This window comes from Quercus robur, chromosome 6 (assembly GCF_932294415.1).
Source record: "Quercus robur chromosome 6, dhQueRobu3.1, whole genome shotgun sequence".
In the NCBI taxonomy this organism is placed as follows: domain Eukaryota; kingdom Viridiplantae; phylum Streptophyta; class Magnoliopsida; order Fagales; family Fagaceae; genus Quercus; species Quercus robur.
Window position 1 is genome coordinate 21,017,930 of NC_065539.1, and position 10,757 is coordinate 21,028,686.

General features: G+C 34.1%; 1 protein-coding gene across 1 annotated transcript; it reads right to left on the bottom strand.

Moving 5' to 3' along the window:
• Window positions 1–4,573: 4,573 nt before the first annotated feature.
• Window positions 4,574–10,548, bottom strand: LOC126733216 (calcium-dependent protein kinase 28-like). The gene is made up of 12 exons (XM_050436429.1): window positions 9,773–10,548; window positions 8,595–8,725; window positions 8,328–8,369; window positions 8,051–8,162; window positions 7,784–7,862; window positions 7,337–7,506; window positions 6,845–6,971; window positions 6,481–6,596; window positions 6,279–6,386; window positions 6,121–6,183; window positions 5,793–5,966; window positions 4,574–5,110 (listed from the first exon to the last, which is right to left on the bottom strand). Exons 1-12 carry the CDS (start codon window positions 10,178–10,180, stop codon window positions 4,946–4,948), a joined length of 1,695 nt encoding a protein of 564 aa, XP_050292386.1. The 5' UTR covers window positions 10,181–10,548; the 3' UTR covers window positions 4,574–4,945.
• Window positions 10,549–10,757: the final 209 nt, after the last annotated feature.

Sequence of the window (10,757 nt, forward strand, 5' to 3'; positions counted from 1 at the left end):
ACGGTGGTTCTCTGCAATTTGCCTCTCTTTGATTTCTTTTTTATTTTTATTTTTAATTTTATTGTGGGTTTTAATTTTCTTGCAAAGAGTTTTAAATGGTTTGTCTGAATTTTGAAGAAGTCTGTGATCGAGTACTAGTAGAGATGGGTTTGCTGTTTTCCTTTGAATACTGGTGTTCTTAAAACTGAGTTTGTTTTCTTATTTTGTAGCTGCGATTTCTTATCTTCTCACGGTGGGGTTGTGGGGCTTGATTTCTTGTCTTGTTTTTAATTTTGCTTGATCTAGCTACAGAGTTGTTGTATATACAGATGGTCTATTTTTTTTGTTTTACTCTTAATTGTATTCGACTCATAATTTGTAGACTTTATTTGGTTCTATTAAAGTTTTTGAGCCAAATTTCTAAAATTTGGAGAATGCAGATCTTCGTGTTCTTTTTTATCTGGGTTTTTATTTTTTATTTTTTTTGGTATGTTCTTCATGTTCAAGCTTTGTGTGAATGGAGAGAGAGACAAATACCACCTTTTGATCTTCTTTCTCTTGCATTTTTGTGCTATTTTTTGTTTTGGGAGGAGAGAGACATAAAATTTGAGCAAAAATACCTATTTACCCTTAATTTTAACAGAGGTGGGTTATGGATTAGTAACGGGGGGAATCACAAGTGGGTAAAGTGTCAAAATTGAAACCACGGGTAGGCAAGTCAAATTAGAGGCAAACTACAGGTGGGTAAAGTGTAATTATCCCTATTTTTAATAAGTACAAATAAGTTCTTTTGAAGACGTTTGTGTCTTCATATTTAAATAAGTGTTTACAGTGGTGGCTTTAGGATTTTTTTTCTAGGGCGTTCCTCAACAAGCATAAATTACACATTCTAATAAAAAAAAATTTATATATTGACAATAACAACAATAAAAAAAAAAACACGCAAATGCATAAAGTTTTACAACATAAAGCTTGTGGAGTTCAGTTGTGGTTGTTGTTAGTGTTGCTAAGTAGGGATGGACAGCGATGACTGGGGAGAGTAAGTGAGTTTCCTATTTCCTTTTAGCCTTTAGGTTTGATTTAGTTTTAGTTTAAATTGTTTAATGACTTGTGAATTCGTGAGGCACTGTGGATTTTTTTTTTTTAATATTTGTTGAATTAAAAATGTAATCGTGTTGGTATTGGAGTAGTGATAGTTTTAGTGTGTGTTTGGCTCTAGTTTAAAAAGTTAGCTTATTTTACTATTCAGCTTATTTTTGCTACTATTTATAGGCTCCACTGCACTTTTTGATATTATTCATAGGTCTCATTGTACTATTTTAATTAACTTTTACCTTTATCTACAGTACTTTCAACAAACAGTTTTCAATTTTAGCAAAACAAGCAGATCCCAAACAGAGTTTTAGTCTGAGATGAGATTGATCTTGTACTGAGATTTTCTATTGGCATTTGGTTTGGACCTTGTTAGTGGTTTTATTATAATTTTTTTTCCCGATTTTCGTTCAAATTTTTTTTCTTCTTCTTCCATGGTTTTATAAACCAGTACGGTGAAAGAACTTGAAAAAAGATTGGTTACTGGTTTTTTGGTCGGACTGAGATTTAACCGATAGTCGAATTGATGACGTCATAAATAATATAATTAATAAAATTTTAAATTATATAAATAAAAATATAATAAGTTTATTACTAATAATATGATAGCAAAATGTAAAAACATAATATTTAGTGACATTTTTTGTGTAAATTTAATCAAATTTCCTTAGAATGGACAATCACATGTTTAATTATAATCATAAAAATAAAAATTTTACTTTATATATATATATATATATAATTAATGAATTAATTGATGTTATATAAAAATTAAGTAACTTTTTAAGTTTATTCACTTAATTAACTAAAACTACTATTTTTTAAATCAAAATTATCTAAAAAAAAGAAGGAAAAAGTAGTTATACAATGAAAAAAGCTAAATTTACGTGGCTTTGACCAATTAATTGTATAATATATATTATAATGTTTTTTAGGAAAAGTAGTCATACAATGACAATATGTTAAGTAAAACAAAAACTAAAAGTAAAGCCGTAGCATAAACTTAAAAGAATATAAAAATATGTAGTTCTTTTTGCTTGAAAGACTCTAATATATTGTTAAGTTGTTCAAATTATGGACCAAAATTTAATTTTATTGACATAAAAAAATTCAAGGTGTTCTTAATTTTTTTTAAAGAGATAAATAAATATAAAATTTTAAATTATTACGTATAACCCAGGTAGCGCCGCCCCCGAGTGTTTAGCATTATAGTGTACTGCCAAAGATGTCTATACATTGCAACTCAAAAGCCAAAAATTTTACATTTAGTTCAACTGATGCAGCCTCATTTTTGTTATATTGGTTATTAAATTTGACAATTTAGCAATTTGGCACTACCAACACTAGATGGTTACATTATAAGTTGGATGCAATACTCTCTCCTTTTACACACACACACACACACACACACACACACACACACACACAAAAAAAAAAAAATCGTTATAATTTAATTAGCGAAACTCAATTATATCACGTAAGATGCTAAATAATTAGTCAGAAATAATCACACACTTCTTTTGGAGAAATTATAGAGTTTTTTGGTTTCTGTTTAAAAAAAAAATTTAACTAACAATTTTAAATAGGTGGAAATTTTATAATGGAATAGTGGACCATGTCACTTGTCCACCAACGTGAATCTTATAATTTATACTTTCTTTGATGGTGGTGTTTTCACGGGCAATATTGATTGGTCTGCACAACCAAGGAATGTCACACTAGCAGGAAAAGACAAATGAGAAATGGCGTTTGAGGTATCCCACTGTAGTTTGCAAAGCGAGCTACAAGCAGGCCCACCAAGTCTGGGTTCATCCACATCCAATAGAGGCCTGGCAGAGTCTAAACATGTGCACAGTGCACTCCAACCTCGCAAAATGTATGCGCTCCACTACTTTTTGAATCTTTTTAGATAGTGACATATTATACAAAAATAAAAACATTAACTTAACTGGAATACTACCTTCTTCTTTTTTTGTCGATTACTTCAACAAAAATAATAACAACAATAATAATAATAATAATAAGGCAGGTACGTTAATTGGCATGGAATAGCACTTGTCATGTTTATTTCAAAAAGAATAGTGTTGGATAGATTTTTTTTTTTTAATTTTTTTATGTAAGCACTACGTTACACATTTGCTTGAAAAAAAAAAACATTATTTAAAATATTGGGTGGCACAAATTAACATTTAGTTGGATGGAATGACATTTAAAAAAAAAAAAATTGTCATTTTGTGTCACGTAAGACTCCGTGTCAGTGGACAGTGATTGTCCTGAATCAAAAGAGAACCTTTTTCTTTTTTGCCATTATAACATTCATTTCTTTGGTAACAGGATGAGCGTGAATGGCCATACCCCATCCTGATTTGGATGAGAAATCCCAACTCGCCCATATGATATCCCACCCAGCCACTTTTGCTATTTGGGCCTAAATTATGGTCTTTCACCGCCATGATACCTAGGGCAAATCATTGATTTTAGCGTATGTCACAAGAAATCTAAACCCAACTCGTTGGAAGTTTCTTACAATACTTTTCTCATAGATTTCCGTTCAAAAAAAATTAAAAATAAAAAAGAACCAAAAATGGCATAAAAGTTAAACCTATCCCACCTATTCCAAATAAAAGGATTCTAATTTACTTACATTACACCTAAATTCATATCAAATTTCACAACATATTTAAATGTCAACATGTGATTGGATTATAACACTTGCACTTGGGACTACCACAAATATTTATTAAAAAAGTGAATTTAGGTTTACCAATCACAAGATAACACTTAAGCATTTTGTAGATATTTTTTTATGTATCTTTAAAGATTTTCAATTACAACATACTTGAATGTTGATTGAATTATAATACTTGCACATGGGACAACAATGGATACTTATTGAAAAAGTGAATTTAGGTGTACCAATCACAAGATAACACTTAAGCAATCTACCGATTTTTTTTGGATATATCTAGAGTTTTCCAATTACAAATACAGGCCATAACATCACACCCTAAACAGAAGAGTGTCAAATTTGCCATCTATCACAAAAAAGAGCGGATGACGTTTCTTGGTGAAAGAACAATGGATGGTTGGCATTTCAACTTCGAGACTTGAAGTATCTACCACTTGTTTCCCGAGTCAATTACTTAAATCATAGTTCAAAAACTTTTGTTTTGCTTTCTTGAAAAATTAGTTGTTAGATGTTCATATAGACTAAGAGCTGGTTAAACTATAGTTATATCTAAAAAAATAAGTTGATTACAATGCGCAAAATTTGATTCCAAGCCCGATAAAAAAAAAAACTTATTAATTAAGCAATCGGGGAAACCCACTCTTTCCCTTAATTCTGGTTCTTATTGCATATTTGCATTGGTAAAACATCTCAACATCTTCTAACACACTATGATTATTGCATTTCAAATATAGTGTTACACCGAATAAATGCAATCCAAAACACTAAAAGAAAATTGGAAGAAATGACTTCTAATAACATTATTAACAGAAATGAATCCTAATCCAATAATTTTCATTAACAATTTATTTATAGTCACACGTTACAATTTGTAGGGAATGAACAAGAAATTCCGAATACTCCAAAAGGATGTAGACCAGTTTAACCAACATACCTGGAGCCATCTGTCATGCAGATCCACACCAACTCATATCAAACAATTCTGGATGAATTGTATTCACAAACCTATCCAGAATCCTATCATATAATACTCGAGTTTAAGGAGCTCCACAGGATAGTGATAGAAGTAGATGAGGGCATCTCTATGATTGAGTAGAATTTTTAATTAAAAAAATCTAAGAAAAAGGAACTCCACCTCTCTTAACCTCTATCACTTCTCTCAATCTTCAAAACTCCAGTTCCAATCTACTTCTTCTGGGAATTCCGGTGCACGGAAGGGCTACTCACATTTCGTGAACTAATGCTTGCAGTTCTTAAAAGTCTACGGAATTCTGATAGACTTATCTTCCCATCTTTGTCAATATCGGCTTCCTCAAGAAGTGGGTCAATGGAGCCCCTTAAGCCCGTGTGCTGCAAAGCAATGAAGCAAATTTCAGAATCACAGGAACATCTTTATAATGCTCAAATAGATAAGCACATCATTTGCTTGTCATAACCAGGATTGCCCAATGGCAAGCACACCCCAACCCCAAATTAATGCATGTTTTAGGATTTTGATCCCGAAAAATTCTACAAGTGCAATGACACATGGAACTGAAACTAGAGGCCTTCTAAAGGAGTAAACCTATACAGGAACTAACACAAAAGCAGTAAATTTTCAGGGAGGTTGACTAAGAGAGTCAGACTCGCACCCTCTAGTCTACTCTAGGTTCAGAACACTGATTTAGACTTTAAATAAATGCCATGTATAAGAATTACTTTGTCAGTGTGTGCAAACTTATGTATGCTACAAGATCTTGTGCAAAATTAATATCACTTGGCATAAAAGAAAGGGCCAAACTGGGTCTAAAGACAACAGTGCACAAAACCAGGACTAAGCAAATTATGGTCCAATGTAATTGCCAGTCTTAATTGATCAGGGGGACAAAAAATGACCCCAATCCCTGATTAAACCAAAAAAAAAAAAAAGGATAAAAAACCCAGGATCATTTGTGTGCATAAGTTCTTTTTGTCATCTCTGTCTCACTCTTTGGGGAAAGAGTCAGCAAAACTGAGATCAAGGGTAATTTTAATGCAAAAATATATCACTGACCAGTCTCAGTTCCTCTGGAGTAATAAAACCATCTTTATCTATGTCAAACTTCTCAAATGCAGCTTGAGACCGCTGGTGCCACTTCTCAGAGTCGTGCTCCTCTAATTGATGCACATGTAGAGCAGCTGCCACGAACTCCGTGAAATCAACAAGGCCATCTGTGTTGCTGTCAATCTGCATTAATGAAAGACTCCATTATATTTAAAAAGTAACTGTATTCACAAGCCAAAGTGAAGTACAGTTAGGTATAGATGTCAGATTTCTTGAAGTTGGGTTAAGAGTAGTATGATAGTTTCTTATTTCCTACTCCAAAGGGGGAAATGCTCACCGCTTGCAGAATCTCTAAGACACGTGGTTCTTTCATCTTCCAAGGGAGATCTTTAGCAAGGGCCTGCATAAAAACCATCCATGTTAGGACCAAAGGAGAGAGAGAGAGACATGGTACCAGAATGTAAACCAAGTTGAATAATGAAGAAAAACTTTTACCTGTCTCATTTCTTCTAGACTAATAGCACCATTTTTGTCCACATCAATAGCAGAAAATTGATCCTTGAGATCGGCAAGCTCCTCATCATCAATTGTGCTAGCCAATGCCTGCAATGCAATCAATTAGTCAAAAAAGGATGGATGAGGAAAAAAAACTACTTTCCTTCTGACTTAAAAAAATTATTGAAGGAAATCATCTCACCCTTAAAGCAAACTGTTTCAACCGACTGTATTTCACAAATTGTCGCATATTATTAAGAACAGATATATCAATAGGGATCTCTGATGCGTCACCTCCTTCTCTAACCCATGGGTGTGCTGGAAATTTTGAAACCAATCAGATGAGTTAATCCCCCCACTAAGGTTTATATGAGCATAAAAGGGGGGAAGAACAGAACACAGTAACTATTCTCAGGGACTAAAATGTAAAATAAAAAGAAAACCAAAAGAATCTCAGTTTGAGTCACAACTCAGAAACTAAAAATTTTTGTAATTGCATTAGCCAATTCCAACATGCCAGAAGTAATCAAAATTGATATTTACTAAGAGACAAATTCAATACATACATAGGGCCTGGGCAGCAGTTAGTCTTGCCCGAGGATCCTTCACCAGTAACTTCTTTACAAAATCTTTAGCACTGTTGCTTATGGTTGGCCATGGTTTGCGGCGAAAATCAGGCTTGTTTCTTAAGACCTGCAAAAGTGAGACAGTTAGATAAGTATACACAAGAAAACTATGGGGGGAAAAAAGAAGCAATATTGAAGACACATGGTGATGATCTCCCTCCCTAGACTGCACTTATACATTGGGTAATGCCCATTAATATACAGACATTATCAAGTACTCCAAAGGTAAATTTATTCAGGAAAATGAAAAGCTGTGAGAGACTTATTTTCTGAATGTTTCTTTTTTTGGGGGTGGGGTCCTGTTTTCCATCTAATACAAAAGCTGGAGATTGTAGCATAAACTACTCAGAAGAAATAAAAATAGCATAATCACTTGTCCCGCCAGAAAGGAAAAAAAAAAAAAAAGTAGTTTAAATTAAGATTGTAGTCAACCTCCTTAAATATACCATCTTCAGTCTTATCCCAGAAGGGGCGCCTCCCACAGAGCAAAATGTAGGTAATCACACCAATACTCCAGACATCTGATTCAGGCCCAGACTTGCGTTTCAATACTTCAGGAGCGACATAATAAGCGCTGCCAACAATATCTTGAAACTTCTTTCCTGCATTGTTTGTAATCATATGGCTTTAGAGGAATCAAATGCATGACCAGATATACATGTAGAATAACAGCTTCAAAAGAACAAGAAGCAGTTAAGGTTTTTTTTTTTTTTTTGGGGGGGGTGGTGTTCCACATGCACCCACAACTTGACTCTCCATCCCATTATTATGGAAGGAGTAAGTGCCATTAAAACTAGAGCTCATGGGTTAGAAAAATAAATTTTATACACGCAAAAAAGTTGAATCTCATAGAACTAATGTAGTAGAAGTTTTACCCACCTGGCTTAATGAAATCTGACAAACCAAAATCTGTGGCTTTCAAAGCTGAATCCACTCTAGTCGACTTAAAAAGAAAATTCTACATGCAGCAAATGCAAGGGAACCAGTGTCAAGCATCATTACTAGTTTGACTAGTTCACTACTATTGTGAAACCTACTATTTCCATTTGTTAAATAAATAAAAAAGGGGAAAGTACAGGAGAATGAGTGCGGGCAGAAAACTGAGCAAACTATGCCCCTGCTAGTGAACCTGGCTAATGGCTATACCTCTGGTTTCATGTCTCGATGTACCAATCCATGTAAATGACACTCAGCTGCAACTTTGAGCATCTGCCGTACAACTACTGCTGCATCTTTCTCAGAATAACGGCTGTCCTTCCTGAGTTAAGTGAATCAAGCAGAAGTACTGGTGTCATCACTATTTAATCAAAATATTTTTAAAAAAATGGAAATATTGTGGCCATTAACACTATTAGCCAATTTTTTAGCCACTCCTGGCAAGACCAATGAAAGATATGATACCCATGACTAAAATAACTCTTACTTGGCCAATATCCGATCCAGCAATTCACCACCCTCACATAACCTGATTACAGAAATTTAAAAAAAAAAACACAAATTCAAGATATGGACAGTTAATGAAATAAGAAAATTAAAAAAGGAGATTAAAATGGCAAAACAGAAGTGCAAAATCTTATCTAATAAATGAAGGTCAAGCAAGCAGAAAAAGGACACAGTACAATTATGTGAACAGAAAAAACAAATGGAGAATGGTATAGTTTGAAAAGAAGCTCATGAAAGCAAAACTTACTCCATTACTATATACACATAAGACTCATCCTCAAATGCATTATAAAACTGAACAACATTCTCGTGACCTGTAAGGGCTTGCAAAATCTTGACCTCTCGCTTCACATCCTCAACAGCAATAGGAAGAACCATCTGCCATCAAATCCAAGGTTTTTCTGAAACTTTTTTAAAAATATTTTCCAAAAAATAAGGGAGGACAAAAGTTCTGCGGAATTAAAGATAATTAAAGTTATTCTATCTATAAGAGTTTTCAACTTCAATCAAACCACCTAAATGTGTTTTAGTGTTTTTCCATTGACCTGCAATGATAGAAGTTCTAGGAGCACATTTACCTAACCAGAGGAGAATACATAACAATTATCACTCACCTCAAATTCCTTAAGAAGAAAAGAATCACGCTGAGTAAGTTTCCAAAACAATCCCATTAATTCACTATTTGTAAAACACGCAATATTGCAAAATGCTATTATCGTTATCATACTGAGATTTAGCCCAACAGAGCTGTCAAAGTAACCCTTGAACTTTGATGATTGTTTTTTTTTTGCTAAAAGTGGGCTAAAGTATACTTGTACTTTAAAAAAAATTGTACATAAGCAAAATAAGCTAAAAGCTAAGTGAAAACACCAGTGGCAAACGGAATAGGTTATCAGTCATCAGGCATATGAGCAATTCGTCAACATATCCTTCAGGTGTCCATGGTGATTTCTTCATAACTATATAAAAATTGGAACTTCATAAATGGGAAAATCGATCTTCCAGGCATTAGAAAACCAGTTAAGACTGCAAAGCAACATGACTTCAAGATTGATATTCAATGCAGATGCAAGTCAACTAAAAACCCAATCGAAGAAGCCAGGTCTCCATAGGAAAAGGATTAAGAAAAAAGTCCTCCAAAAATATTGGGACCAAAATCACCATTTCCAATCCAAAATCAGGGGAACAAAATCCCCCAAAGTTCTAATCCCAAATTTCTCCCAAGCCCCCCCATTAACCAAATAACACCGGAATTGAAATCCAAATACTTCATTCATATATACAAAAACCAAAATTTTAACAAAAACCCATCAAGAATCCAGAGTCAATGAGGCCACAAAGACCACGAAATCCCACAAATAGACCCCAAAAAAAAGTAGAAGATGACTACCTAATTCACAGAAATCAAAGAAACAAACAAACTACCTTATTCTTCTCAATCCTCTTGACGGCGACTCGATCCCCATTCGACTTGTCGGTAGCAACATAGGTATAGCCGAACTGACCGTGTCCCAACAACTTTCCAATCGTGTAACAATTGTCGAAATCCTTAGCGTACCCGAAGTCGGTGCGCTTTCCACATGGGATCACCCCACTTTGTCTTCTCGAAACGGGTTTTTCTTTGGGTCTCAGCTGATGTGAATTCCTCTCATTCGCTTTGGTCTGTCTCTGATGACTCGAAGCCTCGTGTTTCTTCGTAGTTGCCGTCGTCGTCGTCGTCGTCGTCGTCGTTTGTGATTTTGTTCTCTCTCTGCGGTTGTGATTGACGGTTGTGTGGTTTTGGGTGTTGCTGTTAGAGCCACTGACTTTGGTGGCAGAAAGACAAGCACCCATGATTGAAACAAAAAAAAGAGAGAAAGATACAGAGAAGAGAGGTTTTTTTTTGTTTTTTTTTTCAGAGGTTTTGATGGATCAAAAACATGGCTAAGGTTTAGATTATATAGTACCCCTAAAAATCAATAATTTATTTGCACAGGCAAGGAGAGAGAGAGAGATAGAGATAGAGAGACAATGAATGTATGTATGTACGAATGATGGGATAACAAAATAGGAAAGGTAGAAGCACATAGGAGGAAGCAGGGAAGAAAGAGAGGGTGGTGATGGTGGTCAAAAAAGAGACCCTTTAAAGAAACAAAACTAATTTGGAGAGAGAAAATGTGAAAGGGAAGAGAAGGGGAAGGGGTTAGGAGTAAGAGGAGTATGACCCGGTTCGAACCAACTCTTTTATTTGATGTTGAGCTAACCGCAACTGATATGGTCATATACATAAAACACTTGAAATGTTGGTTAATTTTAGGAAAGTCTTTAAGGAAAAAAAAAAAAAAAAGTTATTAATATTTTTATAATTTCTTAAATTTCTCATAAAAATAGTAGTAAAACTTTCTTAAAATAGTTTCTTAACGATTGACCA

Excerpts from the sequence above, each read along its gene's own strand:
- LOC126733216 (XM_050436429.1), bottom strand. The coding sequence starts at position 10,180 with ATGGGTGCTTGTCTTTCTGCCACCAAAGTCAGTGGCTCTAACAGCAAC. Across the intron at positions 8,726-9,772 it reads AGAGGATTGAGAAGAATAAG|ATGGTTCTTCCTATTGCTGT; the intron begins GTAGTTTGTTTG and ends ATTTGATGGCAG. Across the intron at positions 6,387-6,480 it reads TGAAACAGTTTGCTTTAAGG|GCATTGGCTAGCACAATTGA; the intron begins GTGAGATGATTT and ends ATTGCATTGCAG.